Here is a 23,079-nt window from a genome sequence, read left to right on the forward strand (position 1 = left end):
TAATTCATATATTTCAACCCGAGCTTTAGAGCCATTTAAGACAATATAACTTACCCCAAAATAGAGAGCTTTAAATTCCAAGTTCTAATCTCTAATCTAGTAATTCATTCTCACTAAAAAGGGGGTAATTTTTTGGACACAATTTTTGTCATCAATTTATTCATTTTTGACATTACTTAATAGACACCTAAATGTTTATCTCAGGTGTCTAAAGACAAACATGACACAATACCCCTGCTCTTGAGAGATTTTGCTTCATATTCATATCTTCTATATGGCAAAATACATGGAAATACTAAAAATGCAATGTAGTATTTCAGTTAATGTAAAATTTCCATTAAATGTAAATATTCAGGAAATTTCAGAGTCTTCTGGAGTTCTATCCCATTTGTAAATGGCCATAATACATGACAAAATCTTTTCAAACCAGAGAAGATTCTTAAATGTATTTAGTGTTTCATCACTTCAGCGAGAAGCTAGAGATTATAAATGCTAAATCCCAAAGCCAATCTTAAAAAGTATATTACACTTATATTAGTTAGATAAGAAATCTGTGGGGTAAAGGAGCACTGAATTGAGAATTAAGAAATTTGACACTAATCTCAGCTTTGTTAGGACAGTTCTTTAAACTGAGGCTTCTGTACAGAATAAACACTGGAAAACTGTTTAGAATAAAAGCTAGATATTCTTTAAGGCCCATTTCAGGTGCAGATTCTGAGAATATTAAACCTCCTTTTATCTAAAGCTTTTTAGGACAATATAATATTGAGATGCATCTCTATTATTCATTAAAGACAAGCCATGGAAATTGGAAGTTATTTCTGGTCTATTAAAAGTGACTTGGTGGCAGATTTCTTCTCAACTCAAGGGATTACACAAATTTTGGTTATAGAATTATGAGTATGTATATATGGGAGAAAGGGGAGTCGAATTCAGGTAGGCTTACATGTGTCACAAATGATAAAATGAATGAATGCATACATACAATAATCATTGATTCAGAGTGGCAGGTGTTAGAGCTAAAAACAAAGTGCTCATAATTGCTAGGAATTAGGTAGATATACTTAAAGCACCATGTTTTGTTGGGAGGCTGTGACACTTTGTACAATGGAATATCACAGGTTACATAGAACCAGGTGACTATCATTTTGCCCCAGTGCCTCTATATCACTTGGAATAAAAAAAAAAAAAAAAATGCTGCAAGTTAGACAGATTCCATTATTTCCAATGTTTCTATGACTACTAACCTCAGGGTAATCAGTTTCAGGGCAGGGCTCTTGCACCTAATCCTTTGCATGGTAAGTTAAAACTAAAAATGCATTTCATTGTCTCTCTGCATACATGGCTGAATGAATAAAGTATAGGTTATTTTAACATTATTTAATAACATATTCTCTAGTAAGTGAATAAAGAGCAGTACTCACAATTCCTGACCCCGAATCTCTCTTGATTTTTAATCCTTGAGGTCTTTTTTTTTACTTAATTGTTAATAAGATAATTCCTTAGATCTGTCAACTGACAGGATTTTTTAGCTATTCCTGAATCTGAGGTTCTTAACTTTGAGAAAAAGAAGAGCTGTCTGCTTGTGGCATTGAACAGTCTTTTGCTGTTCTGTGTGTGTGTGTGTGTGTGTGTGTGTGCGTGAGTGTGTGTGTGTGTGTATCTGTGTTTTCTCTTAATCATTGTCCACATTTTAGGACCTCTTCTGTTTCCATGGGACTTTTCTCATTTTTGCATTTATTATATTTTTTAAAAATATAACTGCATAATTGTGTCAGCATCAGTGAAACTAGGCTCTCAAAAGTCAAGGTTTCCATTATAGAAATACATTAAATGTCAAACTTATCTCTTTAAAAAATAATTTTATAAAAATTATTCAATATACTTACATCAACAATCAAGAAATCTAGCCAGCACCAGGCATTAGTGAAATAGGTTTGAAATCCATAAGCTACCCATTTGAGAAGCATTTCCAGAATGAATATATAAGTGAAGACCTTGTCAGCATAATCTAGCATGGTTTTGACAGTCTTTCGCTGTTCAATGTATATATCTTCAAAAGCCTGTGAAAGAAGGATGCTTTTATTTTACTTGAATGGCTTGCTGTTCCCAAATACTTGATAAAATTGCTTAGTGTAATACTGGTCATGCAGCACTAATTTGATAGGTATTAGATAACATCACAGAAATATCAAACATCAGAAAAAAATTTAAAAATTAAAAGTAATGGAAAATGTTGGTGAGTATATACCTTTACTGATTTAGTATGTGATTTCTTCCTTGTATCTCACACCAAATCTATATTTTAATTACTCCTACACAGACTTGCTTTTAGAGAAGTAATATAAACTCAGAAAAATATACCTATAAGTTTTGTTAATGAGGGAGAGACTTGGCCTAGTCGAACATTACCTTGAATGTTTCCCTGTATGATCTGGTTTATTTTAAAAGAATAAATTGATTAGACATAAAGAAAACAACATGCACTTTTAATTAATAAATGTGAATATGATTATTAGGGAGAACTGGATGGTAGTTGATATGGAAGGTAATGTAATTACAGAATGGCTCCATAAATGGTTGTCTCAGTGAGGAGAACATCTGTTAGATAAACACCACATGAGAAATTCCATCTGGCTCTTCATGGTTCTGATTTATGAGGTCTGTCCAGAAAAAGTCCAACCATTGTTAATATAACAAGAATGGTTTGCTAGAGATCGATGTATCCTGGCAGCCAAGGAGAGTGGTCTGGAACACACACATGTGAACAATAACAACCTCATTGTTTTAGTCAGTGGGGGTGATAGATGCCTTTGAGTGAACATGTGTACTGTGTGGCTGTCACATTGAAAATGACTGAGTGAGTAGAGAAACAAATTTGCATCAGATTTTGTGTTAAGCTTGAATATTTCTGCACAGAAATTATTTACATGATTCAGAAGGCCACAGCTATGGGCAACTGGTGATTGGCAGCTTCATCACAACAATGCACCCACTCATGCATCACGTCTCATGCAGAGTTTTTTGGAAAAACATTAAATCATCCAGGTGACTCAGCCTTACTACAGCCCAGATTTGTCACCTTGCAACTTCTGGCTTTTCCCAAAACTAAAATCACCTTTGAAAGGGAAGAGATTTCAGACCACGAATGAGATTCAGGAAAATACGAAGGGGCAGCTAATGGCTTTTTGGAGAAATATGTAAGGTCCCAAGGTGCCTACTTTGAAGGGGACTGTGGGTCATTGTCTTATGCACAATGTTTCTTGTACTTTGTATTTTCTTCAATAGATGCCTCTATTTTTCATTGTACATGGCTGAATACATTTTGGACAGATCTCGTACTCTGTGCTGAATTTTGTGTAGATAAACCCTGGTGCCAGGTTCTGCAAAAGGCATAGGTATACCTCCTCTTTTGCTTTTAGTATTTTTGGAGAATAAGCTATTTTACTAGAACCTGATTTTTACCAACATGCATTTCACTTACCAAAGCACCACTGCTAAGAAGAATCATGAAGACAATGAAAGTCTCAAACCAGTTGTGTTCAACAATGCTGTAGCAGGTTTTCCGAAGATTCCACCAGACCTTTCCTTTGCCTTCTTCTATACTTACTTGACAGAATGGAAACTTCTTAATACATCCTATGAGATAAAAGTAAATGTAATAAATTAGAAAAATATATTTTACTCTTAATTAGGAAAAAACAAACTTTGTTGCTCCCTACCCATCCCAATCTCAGATCATCATTTTACAGGGGAACCGGTTACTTAATTCCCTAGTTATCTGCAACATCTCTTCTGTATAATGAATCATTTTCAGATTCAGGTATTAAACCAGTTACCTAGAATTCAAGGAATTAATTTACAAAGAGATGCTAGTTAGGATCTTTTTTTGCCTGAAGGCCATTGATGAAAATACTGTCCAAGAACCCTTCTCAGGGTTAGGGAAGAGCCACGTGTTTAAATTGTTCACTCACTTTTTGATGTGATCCTTCCTTCTTTTCATACACAAAAAATCGCCTCATCTTCCCAGGTATCAGCCACTGTCAGTCTTCCCAAGCTAATTTATTTTTGGCCTTGGTACTTTTCCTAGTCACACCCATGACTCATCTTGTCAGTCAGTATCTCTATTCCTTTGTCCTCCCACTCTTTGCTTTCCTGTTATTTCCAAATCCATCTACTCTTCTGCTCTGATACTCTAGGCTTCTACTCATCAGATTAAATTCAACCACATTGAATCAGCAAATCTTTATTGATTTGTATGTAAGACACTGTAGTGGTTGCTGTGAAAACAACTGTTTTCCTTCCAAAGCTCTACAACACATCTACATTCCCAAATAGCTCTGGTCACAGCACGAATGAACCATATGTGAAACTGTACGAGATGGGGTGTAATTATTGCAGCATCTATAAATCAAATCACCAAATTGACAGTGAAGTCAGAAAGGATTGCTGAATCAATGAGATGACATTCCAGAATGCCATTTATCTCATAGGGTTAACTTCACATTCTGGAGGATAAAAAAAAAAAAGACATGTCAAGTCATCCTAATTATTCAGGCACACTCACTGCTATAGCATAATCTGAAAATATAGATAAATTAACTTTTGGAACAAAAGAGGAAAACAAAGATAAACATATTGTCACCATTTCTTTGAAATATTTCTTTCAAATGATGTATATTCAGTCTCTATAAGGAAAAAAAGGGAGATTACATGTAATCAGATTAGAGCTTGTTTACCTTCAGTAAAACAAGCTTCTGGTTTAAGGTCTTCCTCTGGTTCAATTTCAGCTTGTTCACCTTCTCGGGGCGGAGCAACATCAACTGTGCTTCCTTCAGATGAGCTGGTTGCATTTAATTTCTGGAAACAAAACCCCATTGCAAAGATGTAATTTTTCTTCCCTTTTATTCAGTTAATTTGGAAATGCTCTGTCATAGTGTGCAAAAATGGTAGTGATAGCATTAGACTCCATTAATATTATTGATAATTATTTACTAATAATTTAACATAATTGATGTCCTACTATTCAAAACAATGTAACTACTGACCTGATTCTGACAATAAAAAATTTAGACATTATTCAATGTGGGTGATTTGAAAGGGTGGCTTATACTGATTAACTTGTTCTATGATCTATATATAGGAATGCCCATATGAAAATCATTTACTACATCAATACTCAGGCCAACTCAAAAATAGTTTGATAAAAATTTTTTATGCTGACATCCACTACTGATGATATTAATTAAAATGCATCAAATCTAATTGTAATTTCCACCTCTTCCAATGGAAATTTTCAGAGGGCAAAGAACATTACCAGTTGTCAGTAACTACTGTCCATGTTTCTGTAATTTTAGAAAGGGAGAATGGCTCATTAATATTAGTCACAGTCATTATACTTCAGTTTTGAGCTATATTTTTCTCTGATTTCCATAAATTTTTTTCTTACTTTACTAGCAGAAAAAATGATGGATCTCTCTCTCTGTCTGTCTGTCTCTATCTCCCCCCCCTTTCTCTCTCCCCCCTCCCTCTCTCCCTCCTTCCCAACTGTTTAAATGAATTCAATACTTGCCAAAGATTTCTAAATGGAAATTTCTTCATAAATGGCATTATCCAGAATCTTTGTAGACTTATTAGGAGCACATTCTTAATTCATCATGTGATCAGGCTGTGGATTTTTCCATTAAATAAATCACTGTGACATGCCACATGGCTAGGAAGAGCCACTTTATTACAAGAATAAATATCTAATAAGTACTCTGAGATCACTTGGGAAGACATTATGGATGTGCAATGCTTTATGAAAACTGATGCGAAGACATGACATACAGCACAACCTAGGCAATGTAAAGCTCTCAGAATGGAAGGGCATGGACACACTAATGGTTCAAAGCTTCCATCACCTTTAGTAGCAAGTGGTAGGGTCACCGTGCCCTAGCCTTCAGCAAAATTTAATGTGTTATTAAAAAATGTCTGAATGACTTCCTAAACATGGGTCATATTGGAGGAAATTTTGCTCAAAATTCTTGATTTATTGAAATTATAATGCAAGTGTATTTTATAATGCGAAATAATTGAAGAGTAGTATCTAGATGATACTTTCTGTGATGTTACTTTGAGGGTGAGGTTAACCAGGTGTAGCTAAATAGATTATGGAAATTAAGTCAAACTCTAATTCTATAATAAAATACCTCCTAGCCTGGACTATGCTATGGAGAGATGGTAGGCCAGCATTGTAGGCTAATGGTTCATAGGATCATTATAGTACAAGAATTTTACCATTAAATTCCTCTACTTTTTGGAGAAGGGGGAGGCCATGACATATTATTTTTCCCCAGGGAAGTTACTACTGGATAGAATTGCAGCAGACTCAGCCACAAACTCTTTTCTTCTGATTTCACTTATTTTATGGGTTGGACACTATCCCATTTACTGAGTGGAAGCAATAATATCATAATTGCATAATATGATAACATTGTAACTGCATATATAGAACCAGTAAAAAACCAAAATTTTTTATGATTACTAATAAAAAGTTTCATATTTCTTCTTCCTCTTGGCCAATCCAAGCTCAATAATTTCTTTTGAGCCTGGTCATGGTTCACCTCCATTATACTTGTTTTTGCTTTGACAAATATTCTCATAAGTATATATATATTATCATACATAAAATTATATATTTTTGTACATATACATAAACATATATGCCAAAAATGTACACACACACACACACACATACCAAATGGCCCAAGTATAGAATAGACATTAGTGATGTCGAGTTTATGAAGAGTGAATAAATGAATGTTTGCATTTTTCTATTACTCTTTTGGAGAGAATTATAGTAGTTAGATAATTTCATCTCTCCATTTTGAGATATAACTCAATTATGGTCTCGACAGCTTACTTAATTGTATTAGGAAATGCATTTCCTTCATAAATAACAATTATTTAATTAATAATATTTTAGTGATAAAAACACATGATCTTTCCAAAATGTTTCTCTCAAACATTGGCAGATATTTGATAAAGAAATCTGAGGGAAAAATTAATAAGTATAAATGTATGTACACAAACAAATACACATATACTTTTCCATTTAAAAACTAGAAAATATACTCACCCTTCACTTTTCATTTTACCACTGTTAATATAATTGTAAGATGTTTAATGTTTTGCATTATAATTGTCTGCTATATATTTATACAGGTGTCTTATATTTAAATACAAATACTGATTGAAAACAAACCTTTCACAGCACAAGTAATTGTAGCAGCTAATTTGAATGACAATTGAATTTACTGTTTACTAAATATTGTATATATTTTTACATTCATACTGTCTTTAGATTATAAACATTGGTGAATGTGGTTAATGTTTAGATATAAATAATTTTAATTTTCTAAATGGCTATGGAGACTATGCATTCAAAAATTGTAAAGGGGGTCAGTAGTGAGTTCACCTCTATCTGCCTGGCATTATGAGGCATAACATGTTTTTCTGAAAACAGACAAGGAAAAAACTCTGCATGTCTTCTCAAACAATCAGAACCCATTTTACACGGAGAATTGTTTCACTGTTATCCAGTTTTCTGATTATAAGGATAAGCTCCTTAAACTTATACTCTGTAAAGCTCCTTAAGGAATGTTCAGACAGAGACTTGTGAAGGATAGTTGGTAGACTAATGTTCATTTCACTAAAAAAGTGTTTTGTGGGAGGCTTCTTTCTCTATGGAAGCTGACAGAAAGTCAGTTCTTCTCAAATTAAAGAATCAGGCTTATTTATATTATAATCTTCATAAGCCACAATTTCCTCAAAGGAAAGTTATAAAAATATTGTATCAACTACATTAAAAATTTTGACAGTTTTTGAATTTACCTACATTTATAAATTAATGCTTAGACTATCATTAAATTGTAACAACTTACCAATTATGATATACTTTATTATTGCTCTAATAACTGGATCCATAAAGAATTTTACTGCTGTATTTTTAAATCATTAATTTATACCCTAGAAAACTATTTAAGCATTTAAAATTCTATACATTGATAAAATGCTCTCTACATAATCTAAATGTTTTCTAAATTCAACACTTTGACATTCATACTCTGGGTGAGCATAGTTTGTGATGTATTTTATCATAGCCATACCAAAATTACTTATTTAAAAGCATGTAACTGATTTAAAAGCAAGTGACCGGTGATAAGTACAAAAAATAACTTACTTTCTTTATATTGCCATAGCTGTGATACTACAACGATATAAAAAAAGGCAAAGAAAACCTGAAGTGAGTCTTTTCATGTTAAGAAACTTGATGACTATACTAAATAACTATAATTAATACTTGTTCTGAAGTAGTTAGAAAAATATAATTAGCTATATAGGCATCACAATACAAATCTCTCATATGGAACCACATAGTACAAGGTCAGGCTTGTTTTCTTGTACTATTTTCTTCCTACCCCTCTAATATTTCATAGCACTGAAGGTTAGATTCTTCCATCCCTTGTAGAAACTACCGAATCTACAGAGGGATGATGGCTTATGCTCCACAAATGCACACTGGGAAGCAGGTTTGAAGATGCAACATTCTCCAGGCCGAATTCAGCCGCAGAACACATGCCTGGCTGTAGCAGAAGCCCAGCGCAATGCTGTGGAAGCTGCACGCTGATCCAAGAACCATGCTCTCCAAGACATGGTCCCTGAATGTGAAGTTTTCAAGGTTAACTGAAAATACCACTCATAAGAAATGACAGAGTCAGCACCCAAGTTTCCCCCCTAATAGCATGAACTTACACAGAAATCCCCCTTACAACAAAAATTGCACTTGATTTTATCCAATTAAATAATGAAATTTAACTTTCAGAGAGAGAGGAGAATGTTAGCAACTGGCCTACTTCCACTGAAATGCGCTCACATTTCATTTGTTTTCAGTCAGCTATCAAATGTTTGACTCTCACAAACTGCTGTATTAAGAGGCAAAAATAAAAGATTCAGCCATTACACATTGCCTTTAAAATCTCCTCATTGACCTCAAAACATCTGGATTTAGTCTTGCAAGAAGAAGAGGAGAATCTTTTGGTCATACATACTATCAGGGCCTTAGTCTGATCTTTTGGATATGCATATCCATATCTTGACTTATATTTCACTTGAAGAACTGGTAGCCACACAGGGAGATAATTCAGTTGCTTGTCCAAGGCAGGAAGTGAACGATTAAAGTCAATAGATCTCTTTGCTGAACCACATATTGAATGATCAAAAATATAAACCGACTGTATATGGTTTGGCATGGACATATTTTAAATGTGCAATACCCCCGGTGCTCCTTTTATTTAAAATAGCCTTAATAAGAACATAATATAATGAAACTTGAAAATAATTACATGGTAGTTGAAAAGTAAGGTAAAAGGGCATCAAAAGAACAGAAGAAAAAGCTGGTTTATCTTGAGAAGGTGTACAAAGATTGCCATCTAAGCCAGCCTTCACTGAGTTTTATTCAGCAGAAGTACACTAAAGCAGCAAAGCAGTCTCTGCAGTCAAGATGGGTTTAAAATGGCTATTTATACACCCACCTGTGCCTCTGTAAGAGATGCCTCACTTGCAGATTCACACACATACAAAAAAAGACTAAAACGTCATTTTTAAGTAAAAATGACACAAATCACCAGAGAGTGTATTTGTTCTATTTTTCATTAATAATGTTATTTCTGAATTTGTTGCTTTCTACAGCTAATTCTCAGTTATTCCTAAAGAATAAGAGAGCATGTATAAATTAAACCTAGAGACAAGCTCAAATTTCCTTGGATATTCTTTTTCACCAAGAGACTTTAAAATTGCCAATATCATGTACTTTTCACTTTTGCTTTATAATATCCCTCCCAGAACCCTTACTCAGACTGAGATTCCAGTAAGCAATGATAGCAACAGGAGAAAGTTGAGTCAAGAGAATAAACTAGATATTTAGTTAATCCACAAACCTACAATAATTTTGGGAGATGCCCTTTTCTCCTCATAAAACAATAATTAATAATCAAAAGTAGGAAATTTCCCAAGTCTCTCTCTCTCTCTCTCTCTCTTTTTTTTTTCCTGCTCAGTTGTGGGCAGAACATTTTAGGGAGAAATTAATGTAGATCAGGGAAATTTTTAAAAAGAGGTACACTGGACCATTTACTTAATGATCCAGACACAAGGAACTTTTTCTACCCCGGAACATGATTTTTTTCCTTCTTTTAATTATTGTACAATGATCACTTAGGGTTTCGCAGAAACATGATTTAACAACTTTCCTAAACTGCATGAAAATCCAAGATATGTAGTGCCCAAATGCATACAGACTATGGCCCTTCATATCCAAACATTTACGATCACCCTAGTGTACCCTTAACAGAGCCCACCCCCCAAAATTAAAGCAAACATTTCCATCTGGAGCACGTGAGTTGGATGGGTTGAAAATTATATTCACAGATCTTAATATAATGATCTGAAATGGAAGCACTATTTAAAAAACCGTCCGAGCCTCGTTTTGGTAATACAGTTTACTTATAAGGGCTGAATCAGCAACAGAAAAAGTTGTGATCTTATTTTAATGAAATAAAAGCAGAGAAATAAAAAAAATGCATGCTCTCAAGTTTTTGCCTGTATTGAACTTTAAACATTCCTATCATGTTTTAAAATAGATATAAATCCTATGAGCATGCAATTATTGCTTGTAAAAGTGTAAAAAAGTCTAAGCTGGAAAACTCATTAGCAGGATTAGATACAATGTCAGGACTGCCCGTCTTGCCTGACCATGCTGCAATGTGTCACACGATTCAGCAGAGAGCAGCTGGGCATGTCTAGCGGTTCCTTGCCATGGCAGGAGAAGGAACGTAGCTGAGTAGCATGCAGTCAAAATTCATTTAGAAAGTGATTGTATATGTACAACTTGCTTGGGTAACCTGGGTAAAAGTGGTGGCACGAATCTCTGTCTGGTTAAAAAAACACCAGAGCTGCATTCTCGATGGCTCCAGCTTGATTTTACCCCTGTGAGAAGTAAGAATGGTAAGTGGTGAAGGTCACAGTATGATAATGCTAGATTGTGCTTTGGAATTCAACTTCAGATAGGATTCTTAAGAGCATTCATTCTGTATTCTTTACCTAGGAAGACAATGAAATCTTTTAAGAACTAAACTGTCAAAATCCAAAGTTATATAAAAAGTCCAAGAAATCATTATTATAGGAACTTTAAAACTGTAAAAATGAATAAAATTCTACATTATATCTTGTCATAAGATTTGTATAATTCCAAGTTATTCTAAAATCAAAAGATTACTATTGCTATCTTGAAACCTGTATCTTCAATCCTCTTACATTTTTTTATGTAATAATGTATTATACCAGTAATTCATATTTTTATCCCTAAAAACTTATGGTTATCATTTCTCCCCAACTGTGTTGCAAAAGGATATACTTTATTATGAAAATGAATGGAAGGAGTAGACTAGATAGGTTTCAGATACCATCTAAATTTATGATTAATGTACTGCCTCTACTTAAAGCAGAAATGTGTTGGAAATTTTTTCTTTCCTTCTTCCTTCCTTCCTTCCTTCCTTCCTTCCTTCCTTCCTTCCTTCCTTCCTTCCTTCTTTCCTTCCTTCCTTCCTCCTCTTCCTTCCTTCTTCCCTCCGTTTGGCTCTCTCTCTCTCTTTCTGTGATAAATGTATAACTCTGCTGGGTTTAGCTCACATGTTTTCTCACTTTGTCAGCAAAGAGACAGGATATTCTGTGTTTCTCAAAGCACGGCTCAATGTTCTTTTCCTACTTGTGGTCAAAAAACTAAGCATGAACCAAAATGACACTTTATGGATATGTTATTTTTAATTGCATGTATGTGCATGCATGTAAAACTACTGAAAGAATAACACAGCCAACATGAATCTGCATCTGAAACGTGTTCCATTTCAGCAGTTTTCAGAAGTTTCAGATCAAAACCGAACCTTGCTCAAATTCATCTAAATATTCTCTCTTATGTTAGAACATGCTAGTTTTTGCTTTTAAAAAACAATGCTTTTTAAATTTTTGTGTGATCATATATGAGAATGGCCCTGTTATTTTCCCAGAGTTTTCTTGGTACTAATTTTAAAAACTATTGACATAACATTTGTTGTTGACTTTAATTTTACTGCACAAAATAATTTGAAATTTTATCCTAGTTTTGTAAAACTATTTAATTTCATATTTACTTTGATTTATTTTCCTACAATATTATCTGTACATTTTAAACAATTTCATTACATTCTGCAATTAGATTCCATGTATCAAAAATTAGCTTGAAAAAGATAGACTACTTATTTAAAAAGTCACCCAATAAGGAATTTTTGTTCAGATAATAAAATATTTTCCAGGAATTGCTAGTGAAGACACTTCATCTCATTATTCCAAATTTATAATTTTTAGCCATTAAAAAGACATGATAGTGAGGTAGTATTCTCCTAGGCAATCTTTTGAAATATTTATAGACACTGCAGGGTTTCTGAAGTATTCTGGAAACTCTTTCAGATATTTAGTTTCCATAGAGCCAGTGTGATAAAACCTATGATATTAACGTAGCAAAAGTTTCTCTACCTCTTCTCCACCCCAAGCTAGTCTTGTCCCTAGTCTTCCCTTAATTTTTCTTTATAATTACTTCTTTGATAAGTTCCTCTAGTTTCAAGGAAGCAGATAATTATGAAATCTGAATTATTGAAGCTATTTTTAAACCCTGCTCTCTCACCCAGCCTCTGGTCCAAACACCATCACTTCTACTTCAGTACATCCCAGTGGAATTCCTCTTCTTTCTACATAAACTTTGTAATCTTTTCTAAAACATTTTCAGACAGGGGCGTTACTTTTTTTTTCCAATTTCCCAGGTTGTTTACTAAGTTCTTCAAATGGACACTCGATCTCATTACCCTGGTCTAGAAGCTCCCCCCTGATTGCTATCAAATCATTGCCACTCCATTATCCACCACACACCCACTTTTCCCTTACTCTAAACAGTTCTACTTATTGATATCAAGTCAATTTTCTTAAAACTTCATTTTTTTCTATTGGTTTCCCCCCTGCTTCAGGACAGATAGCTGCGTATCAACTCTGCAGCCAATTCCAAACTATCTAACCTATTTCGAAGACTGTACAATCTGAAACTACAATTTCCTCATCTAAACATATTTTCATCTATTTTCCCAACCTGTACTTTATTCATGCTGATTGTTTCACTGTCTCACGTTAATTTTAAGCTCACTTTCAACTCTGTTTTTGTTTAGTAGGTTTTTGCTTTTAGCTTTCTGTTTGTATATTTAGCCCAGAATTTGAGGCCCGTTTTAATTTTATCTTCCATGTAGCAAACTTGCTATTCTCAAAATCTATAACCTTGTATTTAGTTCTGTAGGATTAAACCTTGTAATGTCTTGAGTGATTTTGTGAGTTAGTGTTAGCTTCCTCAAAGGTGTTGAGCTCTCTCCTTGGAGGGTTTTGTTATGGAGCTCTCCTTTACTCCTTCCTTACTCTTAATTTCCAGCAGAATGTGAAGCTCATTAAAGTGTTCAATAAATGCTTATTAACTAATTGATGACTCCTCTTAAATAAATCTGCATCCGGTAATGGAAAATAAAATCAGAAGTGAATTCTTATTTTACTAGAATGAACAACAGATAGATTAGAATTTAATTCACTAAGAAGACTTTGAGTGGAATTCAGAGTAAGAATCATATATCATTTTGTATGTGCTTATACCTTTACCAAAATATTTTCAGATTTACTAGTATAATTTATCTCAATAGCTCTGAAATTCCCAAAAAAGAATCCGGAGGCTATGAGTTGTGATATTGTCAACTCCTTATCACTTATACAAATTCTGTTGATACTGTTACTATAAAAGGAAGGTTCCAAAATATGCTCACAGAATGAAACATCACTGGTCTGATTCCTAGGGTATCGATATTGTACCCTCAAACTAAAGCTTTCTTTTATAACTCCATGCTAGACTTATTCACTACTGGTATGTTACAAGTCCACAGATAAGTATAGTAAAAATTTTAATCCTGTTCTCCATAACACAGTATTGCAGAATTAATACCATTAAGCTACTACTATGAGACTATATGAATTCTTATATTATAGAAAATATTCCCTTTATTTGTTTTTTCATATAACTAGCAATATGACAGTAAGAGCAGTTTTTCAGTCTACAATTTAACTACAATACTCAAGTAGAGCTTTTCTAAGTAGTTCTTAGTATTTTCAAGTTCATCTGGAAGACCTTATAGATTTGCTCATTGCTGACTGGGCAAAATATAATCAGTGCTATTTACAGTTTTCTAATATGTATAACACTTTCATAAATAATACACTATCATAGTGAACAAAAGCTACATAACTTTCACATTAAAACAAATGATAGGAAAACCTTATATATTATAGAAAGTAAAGAGACGACACTTTTGCAATGATCAATAACATATGGTTCATTGACTTTTCTAAAAATCAATGTAATGTAGAATAGAACTTACTAAATATCATCTCTTTTTTGGAAGACCATATTTCTTAACCGTAATTTCAAGTTATTAAGAAAATGAATATACTAATTATTCCAAATGAAGGTTTCTTACAGAAAGTTGGAATTTCTTTAAATGAATTTTCTAATAAAATATAACTCATACTTGTCTAACATTACCATATATATGACTTTCAGTATACTTTAAAATAACAAACACAATAAAAATATTAAATAATCATATTGTATGGTTATTAAAAGAATACAACACAGTTTAAAAGCATTCTTACCTCTTTGCTTTCTTCTAGCTCTGACTCGCTGCTGAACTCTTCAGTATTTAAGTTTTCAAAGTCAGACTCTCCAAGAGCAATTGGCACTGTTACAGTGAGGCTGGGGTTGTTTATGAATATGTCATTTTCATCGATTACATATTTTTCAACACTGCTTCCAGTACCTACACCACTGGTTGTTCCATTCCTATCTTTTAGATAATTAAGCTCTTTGCTTATTTCAATTCCAGTGTTATTGGACGTGCAGCTGTCTATTTTGTTGCCTTCCTGGATTTCTATAACTTTTGGCTTTCTGAAAAATGTTTTAAGGAAACAGTCTCGTATCTTATTTTTCACATAATCAATTCCCTTTTGCACCCTTCCTATTGCGATCTGGAGATTGTTCATTTCATTGTCATCATCAGTAGCAGCAAGATTGTCAGAGCTAAATGAACTCAACAATAAGGCCAGGAAGAGGTTCAGAACCTAAAAGAAAAAAAGAAAATTTGCTACATCAATATTGAAGTTTACATAAATATGAAAAAATAGCTGAAGTAAGAAACACATAGAGAAAACAGGGAGAGAAACATCGATATGAGAGAGAAACATCAATTGACTACCTGTCTCTTGTACCTACGCCAACCTGGGACCGAACCTGCAACCCAGGCATGTGGCCTGACTGGAACTCGAACTGGCTACCTTTGGGTTTGCAGGAAGAAACCCAACCAATGGAGCCACACCAGTCAGGGCATCTTAGAAACTCACAAATCTTTGCTAAAATTAATTCATCAAACAATTTTTCATTGCTTTCTATATTTCAGACACCATGTCTCAGTTACACACTAATAGAAGACCTGATACCTTGTACATGCTCCAAGGACAAAATGGAAAAGCAAGCTTCTTCTCTTTCCTACTGAGGACAATAGGAAACCAGAACTCTGAAGAGTTAAAGTGTGTCTATCAGGGTTGCCAGTGAAAGATAAAATTCTATTTTTATGGGTTTGGCCAATGAGAAAAAAAGATATTTTCAATTTAGTCACTTTATCAGTTTGTCTAGGGAATGTCTAGCTTTGTGTTTATTTTCTTTTTTAAGATATTATTTATTTTTAGAGAGAGGGGAAGAAAAAGAGGGAGAGAAACCTCGATGCAACAGAGAAACTGATCAGTTACCTCTCAAACGCACCTCAACGGGAAATCGAACCTGCAACCCAGGCATGTGTCTGGACAACTTTTCACCTAATGGGATGGTGCTCAACCAACTGAGCCACACCAGTCAGGGATTGCTTTGTGTGAAAATAATTAATTAATTTAAATAATAGCTTAGTGATGTTAAAACAGTACTCTTGAAATATACATTCCTTTGCCCAATGGCCACAAACTTTTATAATAGCAGAAAATTCTAAATGCAAATTATATAATACATTTCCCATCAATATGCTTTAAAATTTATGTGTCCAAATAGTTCGACAGATGGAGCAAAACCAAAAATTATTCCAAGGCTTAGGTTAGACCCATATAATGCAAATTAGTTTTCTCTTTCCTCTTTTTGTACAGAAAATATGAAGAAATCTTAAATCTGAGAGTACCACTGGGACTAATGGGGAAAATTATCTAATTAACTGATATATTATGACTAATACAGAAATAATTAATTACAGCGAATGCAAAAGGAAATATATTTATAGGAATATTTTTAGCTTGAAATGTTGTTACTGAGTTTTAAAAAATGTTACAGTGTAGGAAGATACATGCAAATCAAAAAAAATCTCAGTTTGTTTCATGTCTATATAAGATTTTGTTCAGAATCTAGAGCTTCTTAATTAATTATTCTGAAAAAAAAAATGCCTGTCCACAGATATCCCACAACATCCTTTTTAGCTCTCATTTGAAATGTACCTCTCAAAGTAAAAGTCCATTATGATAGTATAAAGAAATGCTTTGTCCATACATGACTGAGAAATTTAAACATTAAAACATAAATATACAAACTGTGATTTTACATTAGTATTTTTAAATCAGACCTAAAAGTCTTATAAATCTAATCAATGTCTATACATATGAATAACTTAAACTGCAATAATTTATTTTTCTTTAAGAAAGCTAATACAAGGAAGAATATATTTAGTCTTCTTCCAGGTTACTTGGATAATTACAATAGATAGTTAAAATATAATACTCTATTTTATTGAAATATGCCTTCAAAATTTGGTAATATGAACCTTACTCTAAAGCAAACAGTATGAACTCTGAATTTATAAAGAGCATTTTCAATATAGGGTAGATGGTAGTATTTTTAGATATTTAGATTACCTTATAAAATAGGATAAAAATAATTCAGACTATACAAGATTATAATAGTTAGCCTTGATTATAAAAACATTTCTTTGAAGGAAGAAAATCTAATATTTTTCCCCAACCTTCAGCTAGACCTCATTTAATCATCACATCAACCACAATATTACAGTTTTGTTATTCCAGTCCATAGTTTGGAAACTTGAGACATTGAGTAACTGGCCCATGCGTAAAGTGCCAGTCCTGGGATTTGAGTCTAGGTCATTGATGCTAAGCCACAGATATGTCTACTGTGTCAGGCCATCTTCCTAGCTACTGTTTGATCTCATTCTTAATTATTTTTATTTGTAATACATACATACCACGAGGTTTCCAATGACCATGACCAACATGAAAACAATAAGGCACATGGTTTGGCCAGCGACCTCCATGCAGTCCCACATGGTCTCTATCCACTCTCCACACAGCACTCGGAACACAATCAGGAAGGAGTGGAAGAAGTCATTCATGTGCCAACGTGGGAGCTGACAGCTGCTGTCAATCTTGCAGACACATTCTTTGTAGCTTTTACCAAAGAGCTGCATGCCGACGACAGCAAAAATGAAGACAATGATGGCCAACACCAACGTGAGGTTTCCTAGAGCCCCCACAGAATTGCCAATGATCTTAATTAGCATATTCAGGGTGGGCCAGGATTTTGCCAATTTGAAAACTCGAAGCTATAATCAAGAGAAAGACTACTCTTAGTATTAATCATGATATAATTTTGGAAGTTAGTTAGATATTATCTTATATCATATTGTAGACCAACCTTTGAGGGATATAAAATTTCAAAACATGCTACACAAATTTAAATCCAGAAAAAAAGTTAATGATATTGCAATTATGAATCACATTATGGTATTACTTAAATGCAAAAATAAAAGAGATAAAATATTTTAGATGTGAAAAAACTTTTCTGATTCATTAACAAATACATCTATGAAAACAAATCAATATTTTGATTAGACATTGTGAACTTAGCAAACTAATATCACCCTCATACTATATTTTGAGAGTGAAAAGTAAATTTTAAAATATATTACATATTTTAATGCACATTTAAAAAATAAAGGTAAAATACTTTGATAAAAAACTTAAAGGAGGGTTTCTTTCAATTTGAAAAAATACATATTTTGCTTAATTTCCAATAAAATTTAACATATTTTTTAATAAATATTTTTGCAGAATTCAAAAAAATTTGTTTTACCATTGTTTAAAGTGCTGATGGTATCAAATATTTTCTTGCATGTAACTTTGAAGTAGCTGCCACTAATCTAAATAAGGATGATACAAAGCTAAGACTAATTTCAGCCTAAGATTTTTATTTGCATTTCTTTACAGATTTTAAATAAAAAAAAAAAAGTTAAGGAATTTAACACATAATTTTAGGATCACATAAATGTTTTTAAAGTGCCCTACATAGCTAATAATTATGAAGTCTTTCAACCATTGTTATCATCCTTAGAAAACAGTCACATATCTTTAAAGAGAACATTTATACATTTTATTAGAATACCACATACACTGGTATAAATTTAAAATATCTTTAAAAGTATATAATTATGTAAATACATATCAATTCACTATCAAAATAAATGTTCTCTTAATGAAAGATGAAAATAAATATTCTATGCAGATACCAGTCTGAATGATCTCAGTACAGACAATCCCTCCACTTTGGACAGGCCAAGCTCCATCAAACTGAGACTGACAATAATTCCATCAAAGATATTCCAGCCCTCTTGGAAATAATAATATGGATCCATGGCAATGATCTTGAGAACCATTTCTGCTGTGAAGATCCCAGTGAAGACCTAAAGCAAAGAAATGTGACAAATTGATACAAGTTTAGCATTTCATTTCAGAGAAGTATTTTAAGTAGATTTGTTTTATTTAATGAATCTGATAGATTTCCAGGAAAATGCTAAATTTAAAATATTTCATTGCTCTAGCTGGGTAGCTCAATTGGTTAGAGTGTTGTCCTGATACCCCAGGGCTATAAGTTTGATCCCTGGAAAGGGCACATACAAGAATCAAACAGTGAATACATCAGTGAGTGGAACAACAAATTGATGTCTCTCTCTCTCTCCTTTCCTCTCTCTCTCTAAATCAACAAATAAAACATTTCATCATCTATATTTTAAATGTTACTAAATAATAGATACTAAATTGTTGCCCTTTTTGGCACACTATGCTTCTACTATAATCATAATAATCTTTTTTAGTATTTTTGCATTAAGAACATATCTATATGCTATTGAAAGTTATGCAAAAATATTTTAAATTTAGTAAAAGACATATTTTGTCCTTGATTTTTGTTTTTATTTTAAGATACATCATCTTATTTCTATGACTCTACAAACATTCCTGAAAGAAGAGTGAATTTGCCACAAATGTTTTATATGAATGATCTCTGGATTCTTGCCTCAGAATTAAGGTTAATTGATTAACAGAGCAAGACACTGCAGATTCCAATCGAAAACAGCAGGAGAACATCCTCAGTATGCATATATCATAATTAAGACTAATACATTATTTGAATGGTTGAATGAAAGTCTATTTGACAACAGGATGAAAAATATGAGGCCTTGGCTTGGTTGCTCAGTCGGTTGGAGCATCATCCCTATATGCCAAGGTTGCAGGTTTAATCTCCTGTCAGGGTGCATACAAGAGGCAACCAATGAATACACAAGTAAATGGGACAACAAACCAATGTTTCTCATTCTCTCTTCTTCATTCTCTAAAACTCAATTAAAAATTTTTAAAGATTTAAAAATTTAAAAAAATGGAAAACAATGAAACAAATTCAAAATTTGTTTCTTAAACTCAAAACCACAAGCAAAGAGACCCAAAGATATGAAGAGTTAGGAAATTACTCTGCCCCCTCCCCCCAAAAATCTTTTAAAGCAATTCTCAGTTTTAACTATAAATAAAAGTGGCATTTTACGGCTGTGAAGTCAAACTTACCATTTACCAAGGTAAATCAGCCTTTACCTTGGTAGAACTCTGTTAAAATAACAGTATCAAAATTATTTGGTTTCCTAAAACATTATATTAATTTATAAATCTTGACCCAGTCTTACTAATATGTAAATGCAGCTAACATCTTATTTTCCCAGTCACAGAAAGACAGAAAGGAAATGCCTATCCAGAAATAAAATATCTTCAGTTCATCATTTATTCACTCAAATGGAAATAAAATGTATTTCAAGCAAGTGTGGTACATGAAAATCCAGATATATTGTGAAATGGACACTGAAAAATGATTTTTTCATTTTATAGAATGTCTCACCATGGGTTTTTTCCCCTGGTGAATGTAGAATAAGTTCTGATTATACAAATATTTCTTATGTAAAGTTTCAGAAACAGCTTCTATTTGAAATAGGCAGCTTGATTATAGAAATATATTGAATTAGACTATCCAGGGAAGTCAGAAACTATTCAGGTAAATTGTCTACAAACATCTTTTCCTTCAGAAAATCATAAGGTACTCTTTGTAGCCCTTCTGAAATAACTAGAAGATATCCTGCATTATAAAATCCTGTTACCTTAAACTTACATTCTTACATTTAAAATTTAATCTCAATATGACACTCCTCTTTAATATAACCTTTTATTTACAACTTAAAATATAAAATCACAGCTGTCTATAGCTTTAAATGCTTTTGTATTTAGGCCTAAAAACCAACAGGATTGTTTTTGTTCCATTTTAGTTTAGGTTAGCATTGTCAGTGAGTAAAAATTTTTAAAGTCTTCCTCATTCAAGCTAAGGTCAATCAAGGATACTGAATATGATGATGTGTGTGTAATTTTAAAACTCCATCAAAAAGTGTTAGCCCTGACTAGTGTGGCTCAGTGGGATGGGCATGGTATTGCAAACTAAAAGGTTCGATTCCCAGTCTGGACACACGCCTGAGTTGTGGGCAAGGTCCCTGCTTGGGGGGCATGTAAGAGGCAACCAATCGATGTTTCTCTGGCACGTCAATGTTTTTCTCCTTCTCCTTCTCTTCCTCCCTTCCTCTCTCTTTAATAATACATAAATAAATAAAATATTTTAAAAATGCTAACAACATATATAACACCCATAAACAATGCTAATGTATGCTGTATAAGCATACATTGATCTGCCTTTGAATTTTCTGTATCAAAAAAGAATTTTTGAGACCTAGGCAATTAACAAAATATATATAAAATGTTTATTGTTTGGACTTTGCCTAATTATATCTTGTCTGCACAAGTTTTTGTCTTTTGAAACTGTGGACTATGTGCTTCTGTAGCCATTTATTAATTCATTCATAAAAAATTTCTTTGCATAGAATAAGTGGTAGAAATTGTGCTAGCTATAAAAATACAATAATAATTAAGACATACAAACCTGAAATTACATAAAACTAGTTTATTTAGACTGGTACATTTCTTATGGATAGTGAATTTATAGGCTTTCTAAACCAGCTTCTTTAATGAGAAGATAAGTTTAGTGAAAAGTTCCTAATCTATTCTATGTGATAACATATGATAGTAAAGATGTGATTACTAAAGATGAGGGTGAGAATAAGTTCGTGAGTTTGGGGAAAAAGAGAAGAAATTTGGGGTATTTGAGCTGTTTGGGGGGGACATGGGATTGAGATAATCAAATGTTAGGGGTTAAGGTCTCATTTCAGGTATGGGAAGGTTAAATTGGTTGAGTACCATTGAGTGTTTATTTGTACAGAAAGGAAAGTTCTGTTGACTTACATTAAAGAGAAATGTTCATTCAAAAGGCTGAAGTTCTCATATCAGTTAGTTTGCTCTAAAGAATCGCTACTTGCTCAGGCTGATGTTCCATTTCTTTGTATGGTATTTTATGTAACTGTAGTCTTTCGCTCCATTACTAGTCCCTGTTTTTAATGGCTTTACAGTAGTCCCTCGCTATATCGGGTTCACTTATCACAGCCTCACTGTATCATGGGATTTTTAAAAATATTATATTTAATTATTTATCGCAGATTTTTTGCTATATCACAAGATTTTGTGGTATTGTATATGTATGTTGTTAAAGTTATGTAGGATTGAGAGTGTAGAATAAGTTTAAGGTTCCTACTTCTTGAGGGGGTCCAGAATGTAATACCCGCGATAAGTGAGGGAATACTGTAGTTTTATTATTTCCATGCCTTTATTATTCCCATACATCTTTAAATATTTGTTTTTTATTTTTTTTCATTTTGGATGAAATTGAAATATACTTAAAAATGGTGACAAATTATATTTGTGAGTTTCATTTCCCTCACCTGTCAAATGATATTTATTGAGATGATTGATCAGGTCTGTTTCTAAAATTCTTAAGATTTCTACCAATGTTGTATCACTTAGCAAATTTTATTCATAAATTGGTATACACGTGATTATTGTTACATAAGAACCCTATTGTAGGACTTCCAGCAAAGATGGAGGCGTAGACAGACATGCTGTGTCTCTCTCCACAACTAAGAAGGAATATAACTACCTCAAAACTAGAAACAACCAGAAGTTCCAGAACATCAAAGTGCATGGATGTCCAGCAAATAAGGATCTAAAGAAGAAATACTCATAGAGACAGGTAGGAGGGGCGGAACCCAGGCAGAGCGTACACGGCAGCAGGCCAGTGGAAAGTGCAGTTACACATTTTAAAAAGTCAGGAGGGACAGCTGGGGAGCATTCCCAGCCCCCTCACCAGAGCAGCTCCCCATCCCAGCTCCAGGGAAAATCAAGCCTCATTGCTTTGGACTGTGCAAACCAGTGGGGGTTGAGACAGAGGCAGAAACTGCCGGTCTCAGCAGAGTCCGCTTGTTTAAAGGGCCCCCTCAGACCTAGAACATCCACAGACCCACCCACTCTGGGCCCGATGGCCAGGGCAGCAGCTAGAGGGGCATCAGTCCGGTGCGGAAGTGGGAGAAGTGCCTGGAAAAGGGGCAAGTGCTGGGCAGGCGGGATTGTTCCTTCTCA

The 23,079-nt window shown here is 33.5% G+C and overlaps 1 protein-coding gene across 1 annotated transcript in view; it reads right to left on the bottom strand.

Moving 5' to 3' along the window:
• Positions 1-23,079, bottom strand: part of LOC150022145 (sodium channel protein type 3 subunit alpha) — an 85,295-nt gene that overhangs the window by 19,787 nt on the left and 42,429 nt on the right. The window contains exons 14-19 of the mRNA XM_090280397.1: positions 18,759-18,932; positions 17,439-17,795; positions 14,806-15,270; positions 4,740-4,860; positions 3,485-3,639; positions 1,890-2,063 (exon numbers count right to left, since the gene is read on the bottom strand). Of these exons, the coding sequence (XP_090136523.1) occupies positions 1,890-2,063; positions 3,485-3,639; positions 4,740-4,860; positions 14,806-15,270; positions 17,439-17,795; positions 18,759-18,932 (1,446 nt within the window). The remainder of the gene's footprint in view (positions 1-1,889; positions 2,064-3,484; positions 3,640-4,739; positions 4,861-14,805; positions 15,271-17,438; positions 17,796-18,758; positions 18,933-23,079) is intronic.

Source organism: Furipterus horrens, unplaced genomic scaffold (assembly GCF_987537825.1).
Source record: "Furipterus horrens unplaced genomic scaffold, mFurHor1.1.pri manual_scaffold_1, whole genome shotgun sequence".
Taxonomy (NCBI): Eukaryota; Metazoa; Chordata; class Mammalia; order Chiroptera; family Furipteridae; genus Furipterus; species Furipterus horrens.